The sequence below is a fragment of the Muscardinus avellanarius genome (assembly GCF_963383645.1).
Source record: "Muscardinus avellanarius genome assembly, chromosome: 1".
NCBI lineage: Eukaryota > Metazoa > Chordata > Mammalia > Rodentia > Gliridae > Muscardinus > Muscardinus avellanarius.
In genome coordinates, this window is record NC_137786.1 from 230983841 (window position 1) to 231003316 (window position 19476).

The 19476-nt window shown below is 46.4% G+C and overlaps 1 protein-coding gene across 1 annotated transcript in view; it reads left to right on the forward strand.

The window, feature by feature from the left end:
- STIP1 (stress induced phosphoprotein 1) overlaps positions 1–19476 on the forward strand; it is a gene marked incomplete at both ends in the record, with an annotated part of 52132 nt that overhangs the window by 12727 nt on the left and 19929 nt on the right. The window contains 5 exon segments of the mRNA XM_080692087.1: positions 16306–16708; positions 16787–16906; positions 17011–17105; positions 17108–17204; positions 17206–17239. Coding sequence (XP_080548213.1) covers positions 16306–16708; positions 16787–16906; positions 17011–17105; positions 17108–17204; positions 17206–17239 — 749 coding nt within the window.

Genomic DNA, 19476 nt, shown 5'->3' on the forward strand with positions numbered 1-19476 from the left:
AATCGTTAGATGCTTTTTTTTTTTTTTTTTTTCCAAAATGGCGACTGAGGGACACAGCACCTCTCAGTAGCTGAAGTAAATAAAGTTTAAATACTGAGAAAGCAGTGTCTAAATCAACAAAACAAATACATACCAGGAACCAAAACACATCCTGGTACCTCGGCGGAACCCTGAACTTGAACAAGAAGAACAAAGATCGGACACGGGACCTGCTGCAGATACAATCTGACCGCGGACCGGAACGCTGAGCCGCGGGCTGCTTTGGCAGCTGTCCAAGGAGCTGCCTGCCCGATATTTCCACGGCAAGATAATCCGGGAATAAAAACGGACTTAGGACCGCATCCTAAGCAGCGAGCAGCACCCACCAGAACTCTGTCTGCCCACCAGCGACCGGATCACATCGGCACAGAGACTCACACGGATTCCTGCACCAAGACAGGTACCTGAGGGCGCCCTAGTAACTGGGGTCCTAGCGTGTGCGCAGTCGCAGTCTCAACCCCCCACCACGGGCTCAAGCCTCAGAGCACTCTCCTCGCGCATCCTGCCTGTCCCCTACTAGTAATCAGTGCCTGTACACTGCCCTCCTAAATTGGAGCCTGCTTCTGTGGCTAACCCCTGCCACCTTGCCAGAGCCTACCCTCCAGGCTGCAAAAGCACTGGGAGACCCGGAAATCTCCTTGGGGCACCCCCAGCCTCTACGTCCCGCGGGACGCAGAGACCATTGCTGGACACCGCACACTGGACCCTTGAGCACCTACCCTGCACCCCTGGCCCACCGCGGGGTATTCCCAACCTCCTGGTAGCCAGATGCTTAGTTCTAAGTGAGAACACAGCTCAATACACCTTGGAAGAACATACCAGCAGCAATAGACAGCTGCACCCACTCTCACTAGGGTCCAGTATTAACAGTGCATCCAGCCTGCACTCTTGGAATAGGCAGAGCTCTGGCAGTAAGTGTGGCCACCCAGGAACCAGCATTCATTTGCCCAGGGCACATCTTGGGACCACACCGGCTAGCCCAGCTGGAATTTCCAGAGACACAAGAAAATCCATCGGGCCACAAAATCTGCTCAGGACCTCAGGGGGAAGTTCCAATTACACTTTAGTCACTCTCCACCCCTGCTGTAGGGAAGCACAGGCTGGAGGTGAGGGTGGTGAGTGCAGATGTGCTGACCACAGGTTAGAATTTCGCAGAATCTGTGAACTGTACAGAATCAAATAACAGTAAAACCAGACACCCGGACACATAAACCTAAAGCAGCTAAAGGAGAAAAAGGTATCCAAACACCCAGAGTGACTTAAGAAGATAAAAATAGAGTACAAAGAAAACTAAGAGACATTGGACGGTATCCTGAAAGCTACCAAGCAATCAGATATGCACATATTATATGGACCTGACCCCATATGCGTAAATAAGGAGGACTGTTTGTTTTACTTTTAATGTGGATGTTATGTTTTCTTTTGCTTTTAAAGTGCTTTTGTTTTAGTATGGTCATTGCTGTTTTCTTTTTTTTCTTTTTTTTTTTCTTCTTTTAATCCAAACTTCTCTTACTTTAACTTGTTGTTTTATATATATATACATTGGATAGTTTGCCTTATTTTTTTATTTCACACGGCTGCTAGTTCCTTTTATTTTATTCCTCTTCCTTTTTCCTCTCTCTTCCCTTTTCCTTCCTTTTCTTTCATTCTCCTCCTTTGATTGGTTTACCTTCCTTTTTCTTGGATTACATAATAGTCTTGGTATCTTGAGGGGATTCTTTTTTTTTTTTTTTTTTTATGTCTGTCTGCTCCTACCAGCATCCCTATTTACAAACCTTCCCACACTAACCTACATACATTTCTCCCCCAAAACTTTTCCCCATAATATACCTCATGGTTTAAAACTCAAAGTATTTTTTATATCCATAACTACTCTACTAACAACAAGAGTCCTAGTAGTTAACTCTCTCTCATTCATAGCAAGTTATTACTTTATCATACTTAAAGTCCTTCTCAACCTAACATATCCTCCACCTAATCTGACTCCTTTACCCATCACCCCAGCTCCTCCCACATCACCCACTTTCAACACTGGAAAGGCTCAGCTGACTGGCCGATACTCCTAAACTTCTAATATTAAGATTTGACTAAACACATTACTCACGAACGATGGGTAGAAATCAGAACAACAGGACAGAGAACACTATAAATATGAGAACCAGGAGTTATGAAGAGACAGCAGAAATCACGAATACTGACCTACTAGAAATGCAAGAAGGGGAGTTCAGAATCTTGTTGTTCAATATGATGAAAGGTTTTAAAACAAGTATAGAGGAGGTTAAAGATGAAATAGAAACACTAAAAAAGAATCAGAAAGAGGTCTGGAATGAAATGAAAGAGGCAATAAGTGAAATGAAGACAGCAATAGAAAGAAACTCTGGAAGATTAGATGAAATGGAAAACAGAATATCAATATTAGAAGACAGTACATCCCAAACCGAAAACACAGTCAGCGATATACAGAAATCTTTACAGCAACAAAACCTAAACATCCAGCAATTATGGGATAATATGAAGCGCCCTAATTTACGGATAATAGGCATTGAGGAAGGGATAGAGGTACAGACCAAGGGCATATGTAATATCTTCAAGGAAATAATCTCAGAGAATTTTCCAAATATGGAAAGAGACTTGAATCTTCAAGTACAGGAGGCATACAGAACTCCACTGAGACAGGACCAAAGAAAAACCACTCCACGCCACATAATAACCAAATTGACCAGCATAGAGGCCAAGGAAGGAATCTTAAAAGCAGTGAGAACAAAAGGACAGGTGACATATAGAGGCAAAACAATAAGAATCACCCCTGACTATACAACCCAGGTCAGGAATGCTAGGAGAGACTGGTACGACGTGATTCAGACCCTGGAAGAACATAACTTCCAGCCCAAATTAATCTATCCAGCAAAACTACTATTCAAGATCAATGGGGAAGTCAAAGTCTTTCAGGATAAACAGAATCTCAAAAAATTCATGAATTCAAAGCCAACACTAGAGAAAATTCTTAAAGAAATAAATCATAAGGAAGAAAAAAGAAGCAGACTCCAGAATCAGAGAAGAGAGGAAGTTAATAAGTGGGCCATTTAAGTAAAGAAGAAAGATCACAACACCCAAGAGTAGACAGAACACAAAATGGCAGAAAACAAAAAGCATATTTCAATAATATCACTTAATGTCAAAGGACTTAACTCACCAATCAAAAGACATAGACTGGCAATGTGGATTAGGAAACATAATCCAAACATATGCTGTCTGCAAGAAACTCACCTCACAGCCAAAGACATTTACAGGTTGAAGGTGAAAGGATGGAAAAAGATATACCATGCCACCAGTGACCGAAAAAGAGCAGGGGTAGCAACCCTGATATCCAACAAAACAGACTTTAAAATAAAACACATCAAAAGAGACAAATCAGGGCACTTCCTTTTATTAAAAGGAACAATACACCAAGAAGATATAATGATAGTAAATATTTATGCCCCAAATGTGGGTGCAACCACATTCGTAAAACAAACCCTTCTGGACATAAGATCCCAAGTAGACCCAAATACAATAATTCTGGGAGACTTTAATACGCCTCTCACACCACTGGATCGATCTTCGAGGCAAAAGATGAGTAAAGATGCTTTAGAACTAAAGGAAACCATAAACCAAATGGACCTAATAGACGTTTTCAGAGTATTTCAACCAGGAACTACAGAATACACTTTCTTCTCAGCAGCCCATGGAACCTTCTCCAAAATAGATCACATCCTGGGACACAAAGAAAATACCAGCAAATTCAAAAAATGTAATATAATCCCATGCATCTTTTCAGACCACAATGGAATAAAAGTAGAAATCAACAACAGGAAACTCGAAAGAAAGTATTCAAATTCATGGAGAATGAATGATACACTACTAAATGACGAATGGGTAAGAGCAGAAATTAGGGAAGAAATAAAGAAATTTATGGAAACAAACGAAAACAGAGACACAACCCACCAAAACCTATGGGACACCATGAAGGCAGTACTAAGAGGAAAGTTTATCGCATTGAGTGCCCACATAAAAAGGATGGAGAACCACCAAGTAAAGAACCTAATGAAACAACTCAAGGATCTAGAAATTCTGCAACAATCCATTCCCAAAGCCAGCAGAAGACGAGAAATCATCAAAATTAGAGCAGAAATAAATGAAATAGAGAACAAAAAAACAATTCAAAGAATCAATAAAACAAAAAGTTGGTTCTTTGAAAAGATTAATAGAATTGATAAACCCCTGGCCAACCTAACCAAAAGAAAAAGAGAATCAACTCAAATTACCAAAATTAGAAATGAGAAAGGAGATATCACCACTGATAGTGAAGAAATTCAAAACATTATCAGAAACTACTTTAAAAATTTATACTCCAATAGATTTGAAAACCTGGATGAAATTGACAGATTTCTAAACACAGTTAACCTTCCTACACTCAACCAAGAGGACATAGCAAGCCTAAACCAACCAATAACAACCAAAGAAATAGAAACGGCAATAAAAATTCTTCCACCAAAGAAAAGCCCAGGCCCAGATGGGTTCCCAGCTGAATTCTACAAAACCTTCAGTGAACAACTAATACCAATACTTCATAACACGTTCCGGGAAATTGAAAGAGATGGAACTCTTCCAAATTCCTTCTATGAGGCCAGTATCACATTAATCCCCAAACCAAATAAAGATACCTCAAGAAAGGAAAACTACAGACCAATATCCTTAATGAACATAGATGCAAAAATTCTAAACAAAATACTAGCTATACGCATTCAAAACTATATCAAGAGAATAATTCATCACGACCAAGTCGGTTTCATCCCAGAAAAACAAGGCTGGTTCAACATACGCAAATCAATACATGTTATTCACCACATAAATAGAACCAAGAACAAAAACCACATCATCATAGCAATAGATGCTGAAAAAGCATTCGACAAAATCCAACACCCATTTATGTTAAAAACACTGCAAAAAATTGGGATAGAAGGAAAGTACTTCAACATCATCAAGGCAATATACTGCAAACCCAAAGCCAACATTATATTGAATGGGGAAAAACTGCAAGAATTTCCGCTACAGTCAGGAACAAGACAAGGATGCCCACTTTCACCTCTCCTTTTCAATATAGTCCTTGAGACTCTTGCTGCAGCAATCAGACAAGAGAAGGAAATCAAAGGAATCCACATAGGAAGAGAGGAAGTGAAATTATCCTTATTCGCAGATGACATGATCCTTTACCTGGAAGACCCAAAGAACTCAACCAAAAGACTTCTGGAGCTGATCGACAAATTCGGCAAAGTCGCAGGTTACAAAATCAACCTAAAGAAATCAGTGGCCTTTCTTTATGCCAACAACGAATCCACAATGAAGGAAACAAAAACAACAATTCCATTCACTATAACCTCAAAACCAATAAAATACCTAGGAATAAACCTAACCCAAGATGTAAAAGACCTCTACAACAAAAACTATAAAACATTAAAGAAAGAAATAGAAGAAGACCTTGGAAGATGGAAAGATCTCCCGTGCTCATGGATAGGCAGAATAAATATCATCAAAATGGCCATTCTGCCAAAACTGATCTATAGGTTCAATGCAATTCCCATTAAAATACCAGTGACATTCTTCAGAGACCTAGAAAAATCAATCATGAACTTCATATGGAGAAAGAAAAGACCTAGAATAGCCAAAGCAATTCTCAATAACAAGAAACACGCAGGAGGCATTACAATCCCAGACTTCAAACTATACTATAGAGCAATAGTAGTAAAAACAGCATGGTACTGGCACAAAAACAGATATACTGACCAGTGGATTAGAATAGAAGATACAGAAACAAACCCACACATCTTTAGTCAATTAATCTTTGACAAAGGGGCCAAACACATACGCTGGAGAAAAGACAGCCTTTTCAACAAGTGGTGCTGGGAGAACTGGCTAGCCATTTGTAAAAAGATGAATCTAAACCCCTATATCTCACCTAACACAGGAATCAACTCAAGATGGATCAAAGACTTAGAAATTAGACCTGAGACGGTGAAGTTAGTAGAGGAGAACATAGGTTCAACACTACAACATATTGGCACAGGCAGTAACTTTCTCAACAAAACCTCCAAAGCTCAGGAAATTAAAGCAAGAATAAACAAGTGGGATAACATTAAACTAAAAAGTTTCTTCTCATCAAAGGAAACTATCAATAACCTAAAGAGGAAGCCTACAGAATGGGAAAGGATCTTTACCAGCCACCATTCTGATAGGGGGCTAATATCCAGAGTATACAAAGAGCTCAAAAGGCTCTACACCAACAAAACAAACAACCCAATCAAGAAATGGGCAAATGAACTAAATAGACACTTCACAAAAGAAGAGATACAAAGGGCTAATAGATACATGAAAAGATGTTCTTCATCACTGGCCATCAGGGAGATGCAAATCAAAACTACACTGAGATTCCATCTAACCCCAGTGAGAGTAGCAAGCATAAAGAAATCAAACAACAACAAATGCTGGCGAGGATGTGGGGAAAGAGGAACTCTTTTACACTGTTGGTGGGAGTGCAAACTAGTTCAGCCACTATGGAGATCTGTGTGGAGATTCCTAAGAAAGGTGGGAATAGATCCACCATATGATCCAGCTATACCACTCCTGGGTATCTTTCCAAAAGGGTTGAATTCAGAGAAATACAGCAACATATGCATACCTATGTTCATAGCAGCACAATTTGTAATAGCCAAAATATGGAACCAACCCAGATCACCATCAACAGATGAATGGATAGCAAAACTGTGGGAAATACACACAATGGAATTCTATTCAGCCATAAAGAAGAACAAAATTTTATCATTTGCAAGAAGATGGAAAGCCCTGGAAAGCATCATGTTAAGTGAGATCAGCCAAGCACAGAAGGAGAAGATACACATGTTTCCTCTAATATGCCCAAACTAGAAAACACAAAGGATACCAGTAGGACCCCAGATATTAGAGGGGAAATACTAGCTAAGTTTTAATGGAAAGATAGGAGAGGAGAAAGGCCGATCTTGATTAAGGAGCATCTTCACCTGAACATGTGTAAAATTATGAATAAGACATGGTTAACCTGGCCAACCATTGGTGGGGGGGGGGAGAAAACGGGGGCGGGGGGAGAGGGCACCAAATATAGTGTAAATGTATACTATTTATGTTCAATAAAAAAAAAATTGTTAAAAAAAAAAAAAAAAAAAGAAATCTTTCTCTTCACCCTTCTCTTTTTCTGAAAAAAAAAAAAAAAAAAAAAAAATAATCGTTAGATGCTAATTACCACTGCCATAGTCCTGGAAGTGTCTGGCACAGCGCTGGCTCTCCGTGTAAGTTCACTGTATTAGAAGAACTCTTCCCCCATCCCAAACACAGACATAACTTTCCCCGCTAATTAGAATTTAGAGTCTATCTCAGCAAGAAGACCTGGGAGTGGGGGCACTCAGCTGAGTGGGAAGTGTAAAGATTCTCTCAGACTATCTCGGAACCCAGAAGGATAGCTTGTTGTAGCCTCAAAACCTTCTCCAGAGCCAGGCCTGGGACGCCTGGGATCCCAATACTTGGGAGGCTGAGACAGGAGGATCGCGGGTTTGTGGCGGGCCTCGACAACTTAGTGAGGTCTTCCGCAACTCAGTGAGACCGTTTCAAAAATAAATAAATAAAATAAAGCCGGCCATGGTGGCGCACGCTTGTAATCCCCGCGCTTGGGAGGCTGAGACAGGAGGATCGCACGGGTTTGAAGCCAGCCTCAGCTACTTAGCGAGGCTCTCAGCAACTTAGTGAGACCCTGTTTCCAAATAAAATAGAAAATAAAGCCGGGCGTGGTGGCGCACGCTTGTAATCCCCGCGCTTGGGAGGCTGAGACAGGAGGATCACACGGGTTCAAAGCTAGCCTCAGCTACTTAGCGAGGCTCTCAGCAACTTAGTGAGACCCTGTTTCCAAATAAAAAATATATATTAAAAAAAAAAGGTCTGGGAATATAGCCCAGAGGTAGAAAGCCTCTGGGTTCCACCCCCAGTACCACCAAATAAAATAGAAAATAGGTCTGGGAGTATAGCCAGGAGGTAGAAAGCCTCTGGGTTCCACCCCCAGTACCACCAAAATAAATAAATAAATAAATAAATAAATAACCGCCGGGCGTGGTGGCGCACGCTTGTCATCCCCGCTCTTGGGAGGCAGAAACAGGAGGATCGCGCAGGTTCGAAGCCAGCCGCGCGCGTTGGCTTAGGAGACCCTGTTTCCAAATAAAAATGTAAAAATAGGTCTGGGAGTGTAGCCTGGAGGTAGAAGTAGTAGAAGGGCTTCCAGGAACCCCAGGACCACCAAAAAAAAAAAAAAAAAAAAAAAAAGAATATAACCTTAGCGAGCTGTGGCGCACGCTTGTAATCCCGGCATTCGGGAGGCTGAGACTGGAAGATCGCGGTTCCCAGACAGCCTCAGCTACTTAGTGAGGCCTCTGCAACTCAGTGAGGCCCTGTTTCAAGATAAAAAGAATAAACCAGGCATGTTGATTCACGCTTGTCATCCCCACGCTTGGGAGGCTGAGACAGGAGGATCGCACGGGTTTGAAGCCAGCCTCACTTGGTGAGGCTCTCAGGAACTTAGTGAGACCCTGTTTCCAAATAAAGTATAAAATAGGTCTGGGAGTATAGCCCGGAGGTAGAAAAGTGTCCCTGGGTTTGTGCCCCAGGACCGCAAAAAAAAAAGAAGAAGAAGAAGAAGAAGAAGAAGAAGAAGAAGAAGAAGAAGAAGATAGGGCAGGGGGTGTAGCTTGGAGGCCGAATGCCCTTGGGTTCCATACCCAGACCGGCAAAAAAAGAAAAAAAAAAGAACGTAGCTTTATATGGATTTTTTTTTGTTGGTTTTGTTTTCTGTTGTTTTGTTTATGTGTGTGTGTACTGCTGGGGATTGAACCCAGGGACACTCTTCCAACCTACATTCCCAACCCTATTTTATTTTATTTTATTTTATTTTTGTGTGGTTCTGGGGATTGAACTCAAAGGCGTTCTACCTCTAAAAGCTACATCCCCCAGAACTACTTTATTCTTATTCTGAAACAAGGTCTCTCTAGGATGTCAAGTCTCCCTCCTTGCTGAGGCTGTCCTCGAACCTGTGATCCTCCTGTCTCACCCTCCCAAGTACTAGGATTACAGGCCTGTGCCGCCACACCCAGCTCCACTACGGTATTCCAGCATCAGTTCCTTTGGAGAGATGCCAAGGAGAATGGCCAGGTCATATGGAGCCTCCACACTAATCTCAACAGTGGTTGTACTAATCTACAATCCACCTATTTTCGTAATCCCAGCATTCGGGAGGCTGAGACAGGAGGATCGCGGTTCGCGGACAGTCTCAGCGACTTAGTGCGGCCCTCTGCAATTCAGTGAGACCCTGTTTCAAAATAAAGAATAAAAAACAGGGCAGGGGGTGTAGCTCCAAGGTAGAATGCCCTGGGTTCCATCCCCAGACCCCCCCCAAAAAAAAAAAAGTTTCTATTTTCCCACATCTTCATCAGCAGTTATTATCCTCGCTCGAACCTGGGATCCTGCTACACAGACGCCTTTTAATTTACCTTCTTTTTTTTTCTTTTTTTTTTTTTTTTGCGGGCCTGGGGATGGAACCCTGGGGAGCATTTGACCCCCCAAGCTACTCCCTTGCCCTATTTTTTATTCTTTATTTTGAAACCGGGTTCCACTGAGTTGCGAAGGTCTGGGAGTATAGCCTGGAGGTAGAAAGCCCCTGGGTTCCACTCCCAGTAACACACACACACACACACACACACACACACACACACACACACACTGCTTCTTGGGTGGGTATGATGGCCCACACCTATAATCCTTGCCATCATGATAAGGGGATCAAGGGTTCCAGGCTAGGCTCTGGAGTTTGCAAAAGCCTCAGCAACTTAGTGAGACCCTGTTTCAAAATATGGAATAAAAAAATAAGGCTAGGGGTATAGCTTGAAGGTAGAATGCCCCTGGGTTCAATCCTCAATACTGCAAAACATATAAACAAACAAACAAACAAACATTGATCTGGGCCTAGTGGCACACGCTTGTAATCCCAGCATTTGGGAGGCTGAGATAGGAGCATCATGGTTCGCGGATAGCCTCAGTTACTTAGTGAGGCCCTCTGCAACTCAGTGAGACCTGTTTCAAAATAAAGAATGGAAAATAGGGCTGGGGGTGTGTAGCTTGGAGGTAGAAACCCCTGGGCTCCATCCCCAGTACTGAGAAAGAAGAAAGAAAGAAAGAGAGAAAGAAAGAAAGAAAGAAAGAAAGAAAGAAAGAAAGAAAGAAAGAAAGAAAGAAAGAAAGAAGAAAAATAAAATAGGGCTGGGGTGTAGCTAAGAGGTAGAACACCCTTGGGTTCCATTCCCCAGTACATAAAGAGTGTGTGTGTGTGTGTGTGTGTGTGTGTGTGTGTGTGTGTGTGTGTGTAGGGGGTGCTGGGGATCCAGCTCAGCTATGCAAGAGTGAGGCCCTCAGTTAAAACCCCAGAAGTAGCTGGGTGTGATGGCACACGCTTGTAATCCCAGCATTTGGGAGGCTGAGACAGGAGGATCGCAGTTTGCAGCCAGCCTCAGTTACTTAGTGAAGCCCTTTGCAACTCTGTGAGACCATGTTTCAAAGTAATGAATAAAAAATAGGGCTGGGGCTGTCGCTTGGAGGTAGAATGCCCCTGGGTTTCATTCCAGTACCACACACACAAAACACAAAACACAAAACAAAAACCCAGATCTAAAGCCGGGCGTGGTGGCACACACTTGTAATCCCCGCGCTTGGGAGGCTGAGACAGGAGGATCGCACAGGTTCAAAGCCAGCCTCAGCTACTGAGCGAGGCTCTCAGCAACTTAGTGAGACCCTGTTTCCAAATAAAAAATAAAATAGGTCTGGGAGTGTAGCCCGGAGGTAGAAAGCCCCTGGGTTCCACCCCTAGTACCACCAAAAAAAAAAAAAAAAAAAACAGATCTACAGCTGGGTAGTGAGACTCTCATCAGCCTAGCGAGACCCTGTTTCCAAATAAAAACTAAAGTCCAGCTGAGGGTGTAGCTCAAAGGTAGAATGCCTCTGGGTTCAAACCCCAGTACCACACACACATACACAAAAACCAGAACTAAAAATATTCACTTCTTGCTGGGTTTTGCTCTGACCCCTTGATAAAAATGTGATACTATTCCCCCCACTTCAAGTACTCCCTTTTATTTGGGGGGGTCCAGCGGCAGTCCACCTCTGAACTAAGCCCTTAAGTTTCTGAGGTTGCCCTCAAACCTGTGTTTCTCCTGTCTCAGCCTCCCAAGTACTGGGATTATAGGCCACTATGCTCAGCTAACAGTCTTTTTATTTTTATTTTTTTAAGTTGCCTTGAACTATTTTTGTGTGTGTGACACTGGGGGTTGAGCCCGGGAGTATTCTACCTCTAAACTACACCCCAAGCCCTTTTTATTTTATTTATTTATTATTTATTTTTGGTGGTATTGGTGTTCCTGGAAGCCCTTCTACCTCCGGGCTACACCATGCCCGGCTGGCTTTTTTATTTTGAAACAGGGTCTCACTAAATTATCCCATGCTGGCCCATAACCTGTGATCCTCCTGATTCAGCCTCCCAAGCACTGGAATTACAGGTGTGTGCCACCACATCAGGCTTGAATTTTTTTTTTTCGGTACTGAAGATGGAACCCAGGGACATTCTACCTCGGAGCTACAGCCCCAACCCTATTTCTTATTCTTTGTTTTGAAACAGGGTCTCAGTGAGTTGCAAAGGGCCTAAGTAGCTGGGGATGTCCATGAACCATGATCCTCCAGTCTCAGACTCCCAAATGCTAGGATTACAAGCATGCGCCATCTTGCCCGGCTCACAGCCCTATTTTTATTTTTTTGTGGTACTGGGGATGGAACCTGTTACGAATTGGGAGAATATGGTTGTGGGGAAACTGTTCCCGGGACCCCTGTTAGGGTCCCGGACACACTTTCCCTCAAACCACACACAACAAAACCCAAAACGACCAAAAACAAAAAAACCCTGCGGGTTCTTGTCCTGAGCTAAGGATAAATATACATAGCTTGGACCGTTGCTGAAGATTTAAAGAAGTTTATTAGAAAGATAGACATACAGAAAATAGAAATACAGCCCCATGCCAGAGTGGCATGGAGGGGTGACTCGAATGAATACACCAGAGGGATCACACGTGGACTCGACCATTTTATACCCATGACCTCCATCTTGTTCACACAATCCTGACATAGTGAACGTCCCTGTAAGGTACCTCCCCTAGCAAGGTGTGGCAAGGTGTCTCCTTTCATGAAGGTCGACCCCTCCTACCATCTTAGCTAGTTTATCTAATCATGTAGATCTGTCTTTAGATAGAGAAAGGCCTAGTTCTCCTCTCCCAAGATCTGTCTTTAGATAGAGGAAGGCCTAGTTCTCCTCTCTTATTGACTTGTTAATTACTTTTAGCTATGTTAATTTACATTGGAATAGTTGCCTGCTTTTAGGAAGAAACCAAGACCTTGCACAGATTTGCCCCTCACCCAATTTTTGAAATATATTAATAATCATAGCTTTTTCAAATCTTCCTAGGCCATTCCCAATACTGGTACAGAACCCAGGAGTATTCTACCTCGGAGCTACATCCCCAGCTCTAATTTTTATTCTTTACTTTTTTTTTTTTTTTTTGGTGGTACTGGGGTTCCTGGAAGCCCTCCTTCCTCCGGGCTACACTCCCAGACCTATTTTATATTTTTGAAACAGGGTCTCTTACGCCAGCACAGCTGGCTTCGAACCTGCGCGATCCTCCTGTCTCTGCCTCCCAAGCGCGGGGATTACAAGCGTGCGCTACCACGCCCGGCTCTTTATTCTTTACTTTGAAACTGAGTCTCACTGAGTTGCAAGGGGCTTCACTTAGCTAAGGCTGGTCTCAACTTCCCAAATGCTGGGATTACAAACGTGCACTACCACGCTCGACTTTTATTCTATATTTTGAACCAGTCTCACTGAGCTGCAAAGGGCCTCACTAAATAGTAGCTGAGGCTGTCCGCGAACTGCAATCCTTCTGAGGAGATAGAAAGGAAATAGGCAGATAGGGAAAAGGCCTTGGTAGAAAAAAGTTAATTTCCTGAGTTCCCTGAGGGGCGACAAATTCCTGAAATTCCAAAGGCTCAGAGATAAGAAGGATCAGAGCTTCACAAAGCCATCCTGAGTTTCCTAATCAACAAACCCACCGAACAAGTCTGGCATTCCTGAAAGGAGACCCTTCAAAGAACTTGCAAATGTCCTATGCAAATTCTCCTTGGAATCTCAGTCACCCTAACCACAAACGGACTTGCAAGCGGTCAGGCATCAGCCAGTCAGATGGCAAAAGCGGGGACTTCCTGCTCAGGACCCCCTCCCCCTTTGGGGAGCTGTTCTCTCTCTTGCAGGTCGTGTTGGCTCTGAGAGAAGGCAGAGTGTATCTGAGGGCACGTGGCTCTGGCTCGGGCAACTCTCGAGTAGTGACCTGAAGGCCTCTGCTGGACATCATGGCTGACCAGGCCCCTAGGGGTGACCTGCACCTCTTTACTGGCAGATCGCGTAGACTCTGGGAGAAAGTAGTTTGCAACTGATGGGCACTTGGCTCGGGCGACACTCGGGTAGTGACCCTGAAGGCAGCTACTGGACCCCGGAGTCCCAAGCGCCCCGTAGACAAGAACTCGCCGGGGTTTTCTCGCAAGAAACCCCCATTTCACTTCCAGTCTCAGCCTCCCAAATGCTGGCATTAAAAGCATGTGCCACCATGCCCAGCTTTTTATTCTTTATTTTGAAACAGGGTCTCACTGAGTTGCAAAAGGCCTCACTAAGTAGCTGAGGCTGCCTGGGAATCCAAATCCTCCTGTCTCAGCCTCCCAAATGCTGGGATTATAATAGAATTAATATTTTTACAACATTGTTTCTCTCTCCATCCCTTAAGGAGGTATATAGCCTCATTTAACTTTCGTTTGTTTGTGGTACTGGGGATTGAATTCAGGGTGCTCCCTCACTGAGATACAACCCTAGCCCTTTTTTTTTGGTGGTACTGGGGGTGGAACCCAGGGGCTTTTCTACCTCTGGGCTACACTCCCAGACCTTTTTCTAATTTTTTTTTTTTTTTTTTTTTTGCGGGTCTGGAGATGGAACCCAGGGGCATTCGACCTCCAAGCTACACCCCCTGCCCTAGTTTTTATTCTTTATTTTGAAACTGGGTCTCACTGAGTTGCAGAGGGCCTCACTAAGTAGCTGAGGCTGGCTGCGAACTGCGATCCTCCAGGTCTCAGCCTCCCGAATGCTGGGATTACAAGCGTGCGCCACCACGCCTGGCTCTCCCAGACCTTTTGTATACTTTATTTGGATACAGGTTCTCACTGAGTTGCTGAGAGCCTCACTGAGTAGCTTAGGCTGGCTTCGAACCTGTGCAATACTCCTGTCTCAGCCTCCCAAGCGCTGGGACTACAAGCGTGTACCACCACGCCCGGCTCTATCCCTATCCCTTTCTATTAATTAATTAATTAATTAATTATTTATTTTGCAGTACTGGGGATTGAACACAGGGCCTTCTACTTCCGAGCTACACCCCCAGCCCTATTTTTTACTCTTTACTTTAAAACAAGGTGTCACTAAGTTGCTGAGGCTGTCTGTGCACTATGAGAACTATGATCCTAGTGTCTCAGCCTCCCAAATGCTGGGATTACAAGTGTGTACCACCATGCCCAGCTTCTATTTTTAATTTTGACAGGGTCTTGCTAAATTTCCCAGGCTGGCCTGGAACTCGCAGTCCTCCTACCTCGGCCTCCCTTGTAGCTAGGATAAGAAGCATGTGCTACCTTGCCCAGCTGTTCACTACTGCTTGATGATTAACGAGTCCCTACTACGTGTCAGGCACCTTGCAGCACACTGGGAACTGAAGATGAAAGAAAACAGGCACAAGGCCGTCACTGACCTGCGCACGCACCAAAGTCGTCGAGTGTTCAGGGGCACAACCCCCAGCTCTACTAAAGAAAGGGACAAGTAGAAGTTAGTGTGTTGTCCACCTGACTCTCAGCCTGAAAGCTATGAAGCTAACCCAGCAGACAAGAGTGAAGAGTCAAGAACAGGGATGTGGAGCCGGGCGTGGTGGCTCACGCTTGTAATCCCAGCATTCGGGAGGCTGAGACCAGAGGATCGCGGTTCGTGGACAACCTCAGCTACTTAGGCCTTTGCAACTTAGTGAGACCCTGTTTCAAAATAAAGAATAAAAAAAAAAAAATAGGGCAGGGGGTGTATCTCAGAGGTTAAATGTCTGGGGTTCCATCATCCCCAGACCTGCAAAAAAAAAAAAAAAAAAAGGAACAGGGACATCAGGCTGGGCGTGGTGGTGCGGGCTGTCATCCCAGTACTTGGGAATCTGAGACCTGAGTATGGCATGTTCGAGGCCAGCCTCAGCAACTTAGTGAGATCCTCAAAAACCTACCAAAACACAAAAGGGCTGGGGCAGAAGTGTAGCCCCAAAGTAAAATGCCCCTGGGTTCATTCTTAAGTACCAAAACAAACAAGGGCTTCTAGCAGGGGGGTGGTAGTGCACGGGACGCTGAGACAGGAGGATCACAGTTTGCAGAAAACCTCAGCTACCTAGCGAGGTCCTCTGCAACTCAGTGAGGCCCTGTTTCAAAATAAATAATAAAAAAATAGGGTTAGGGGTATAGCTTGAAGGTAGAATGCCCTTGGGTTCTATCCCCAGTACCGCCAAAAAAAAGGGGGGGGGGGCTTCAGTGCAGCGGAAGGTTCTACATCCCACCCAAAGCTTTCAAGAGTTTTAACGGAAGGAGGACTAAGTATGGGGTTTGCTGTCATTTGGCTGCACAGAAACAGCTAGAAAGAGGAGGTAGTGGCAAAGAGGGTGCACTTTGAACCCTGGGAAGGGATGGCATTATCCAGAGCAGGAAGAAAGAGGTGGACACTGCAGGCCCAAGACCCTCCCCTAGGCCCTCTCCATCTACCCAGAGGCTCCTGTGCTCACCCTGGAAGCAGAAGCAGCACTTTAATCAGCAGGCCCATCTCTTTGACCTCCAGAGTCCAGCCCATCATCATTTGACCTGCGCTCTTTGACCTCCACTGGTGCTGGGCCCTTAGGTGGTCAAGTAGCTTTCAGCTTTATTTCCTTTTCCCTTTTACACCAGAGTAACCGGTTGCTTTTCAGTAAGTACTTCCCGCGCGCTAACACTACCCCGAGAATCGCCCCGGCTCAGTGTTACCAAGCCCCGCACCCAAGAGCTCGGGGAGGGTGTGCGGCTTCACTGAGGACGCCCAGCGGGCCGCCGGCCCTGGACTCTGTAGCCCCAGGTCCGCAGCAATTTCGGAGCATCCCGGACCCAGCAGGCGAGACCGACGCCGGGAAGCCGAGCCGCGCGAGCGGGGACCGGCGCTGCAGGCCAGCCCCGGACACCCGCCCAGACCGCCACCCCGCCGGCCGGGGCCCGAGGGGAGGGTAGGAGGGCTTCGTGTCCGCCGGAGGCGGGAAGCGGCCGGGGTCAGCGAGCCCGCCCGAGCCACAGCGACAGAGGGCGCCAGGGTCTCAGAGTCCCGGAAACCTCCCGCGGCAAACGCGGTCCTTTGCAGGGCGCGACTCAAGCCTATCAGCGCAAAGCGTCGGCAATTCCCCGCCCAATGGGCTTTTTTTTTTTTTTTTTTTTTAATTCTGAAGGCGGTTCCGTCTCGGAGTTCCCGCAGCCCAATGAGAGAAGTGGAAATTTCCAGAAAGATCAGGACCAATGGGCGCGGCCACCTCGCCTACGATTGGCGGACCAAGCGACCAATCCGTACCGCAAAAGTCCGCTCCTCCCTCCATTTGTAAAGCCCGTGGTGGGCGGGGCTAATGGGAGAAGGCCCAATCCCTAGGCGCGGAGGAGGCGGGGTTGAAAAAACTTACTCTCTGATGACCAATGAGAGGGAAGCAAAAATGATGGGCTGGACTCTAAACCAATAGAAGAGGAGCACAGAGGCCCGCCTAGAGGATCTCGGCCAGTGAGCAGGCGAGGAAGGGGCGGGAGCCGGAGTCCCGGCAGCTTCTAGTAGGTTCCAGAAGGCGGCGCGTGCGGTTGGGAACGCGGAGAGGACGGGAAGACGGGAACGCGGAGCGGACCGATTCGATTCAACGCGGTTCCGGGCCAAGCCATGGAGCAGGTGAGGGGGAGGGGCGGCCGGGGCCCGGGGCGGCCGAGGCCGGGCCGCGGCGGAGGGGCGCGGTGCGGCGGGCGCCGGGCCAGGGCGCGGAGCGGCGGCGAGGGCGTGTGGGCCGCGGCGGCCGGGCGGGCCGGGGTCTGTAGCGGGGCGGGCCGGGGCGGGCCGCGGCCCGGGCTGCGCGGGAAGGCCGCGGAGGCCTCGCCAGGGCGTGCGGCCGACCCCGCCGGCCTCGGGGCCCCCGAGAGGCGGCTGCGGGCTAGACGGCGCTGGAGGGATGGCGCCGGCCTCCCCCGGAGGCTGGGGGGGGGGGCGAAGGCCGGAGCCGGGCCGGGAAGCCTCGGCCTGGGAGACGAGCTGCCGACGGAGGAGCCCGCCGGGGTCGGCCCCGAAGAACCTGGAGACAGCCGCGGCGCGGGGGCCGCAGCGCCCCGGGAGCCGCCAGGCTCAGCAGCCCGGAGCCCAGTTGGGGGGCGACGCTTCCTGGGGATCCTGAGAAGGTCGGGGTGCGTGGGGTGCAAGGCCCCGGCCGAGGCTGGCTGCTGCGAAGTCCTCGGGACGAATTCCCTGCCTACCGGTGCTTTAGGAGGTGTCGCAGCCCCCCCCCCCCTTTTGTCTGTGACTGAGGACTGACACCTCGGGAAGGTCGACCTCGGATCACGCAGGCATCCGTGGAGGTAGACAGTTCCCTAGGAGCAGCAAGAAGTTAGCCGTCCGCCCGCACTGGGCCGAGTTGAAGGAGCTTGCCGACTGTGACTTGCCCGTCCCCACAGTGGCCTGCAGCTGTGAGAGGCCCCGAGAGGTTTTGTTGCTTTGGAAGCTGTCATTGAGCAGTAGTGATTCATCGGGAGAAAGAGAACAGTTTTTTTTTTTTTTTTTTTTTCCCTGAGAAAGCTACAAAACCGAACCTTTTGTTAAGTATAGCCACTGTTCCCTTCTTGCAAATTGGCAAAAAAGAGCGGAAATAAAGAGGTTAATAAACTTTTTTGTGTGTATTACTGGGAATTGACCCCAGTGGCTTACTATCTCTGCCCCCCCCCTCCCCAGCCCTATTTTATGTATTTATTTTATTTTGAAAGAGTCTTAGTACTTTGCAAGGGCCTTGCTAAATTGCTGAGGCTGGCAAGGAAACTCCAGTCTCGGCCTCCCAAGTACAGAGATTACAGACGTGTGGTAGCCACTATGTTTGACTGGTTAATAAATTTTGTGCCCTTGTAATAATTAAGTGTATCTTGGATTAAATAATCTATGGTATAGGAAAGAAAGAAACAGGTGTGTGTGCTGGGGATTGAACCCAGGGGCATTCTACCTCCGAGCTACACCCTCAGACCAATTTTTTATTCTTTCTTTCTTTATTTTTTTTGGTGGTACTGGGGTTCCTGGAAGCTCTTCTATCTCCGGGATACACTCCCAGACCTATTTTTATATTTTTTTATTTGGAAACAGGGTCTCTTAAGCCAGTGCGATCCTCCTGTCTCCGCCTCCCAAGTGCGGGGATCACAAGCGTGCGCCACCACGCCAGGCTTATTCTTTATTTTGAAACAGGGTCTCACTAAGTTGCAGAAGGCCTCACTAAGTAGGTGAGGCTGGCCACGAACCGGGATCCTTCTGTCTCAGCCTCCCAAGTACTGGGACTACAACCATGTACCACCACACCCAGCAAGAAACAGATATTTAGAATAGGGAAATACCTTGTTTTGTTACTAGAACAAGAAAAGTATTTCTTGATCTTCACACAGTTTTGTTTTCCAGATGCTGGGATTGAACCCAGGGCTTCAAGCATGTGCTCTACCACTGACCACCACTCTGCCCAAAGTAGTTACCTAAAAAGTCACATCAGGCCAGTTGTTGTGGCACACCTTTGTAATCTCAGTATTTAGGAGATCGAAACAGGAGGATTGCAGGTTTGAGGACAGCCTCCACAATTAAGCAAAACTAACCAACTAGGAAGACCCTGTTTCAAAACAAAAAATACAAAGCGCAGAGGGTGTAGCCCAGAGGTAGAATATCCCTGGGTTCAACCCCCAGCATCCCACAACACACACATACACATGAAAATCACACCAGCCAGCCAGGTGTGGTACTGCATACCTGGGAGGCTGAGCTAGGATTGCTGGTTCACAGACGCCTCAGCTACTTAGTGAGTTCCCTCTACAACTTAGACCTTGTTTCAAAATAAGAAATAAAAAGCCGGGTGTGGTGGCGCATGCTTGTAATCCCAGCGTTTGGGAGGCTGAGAC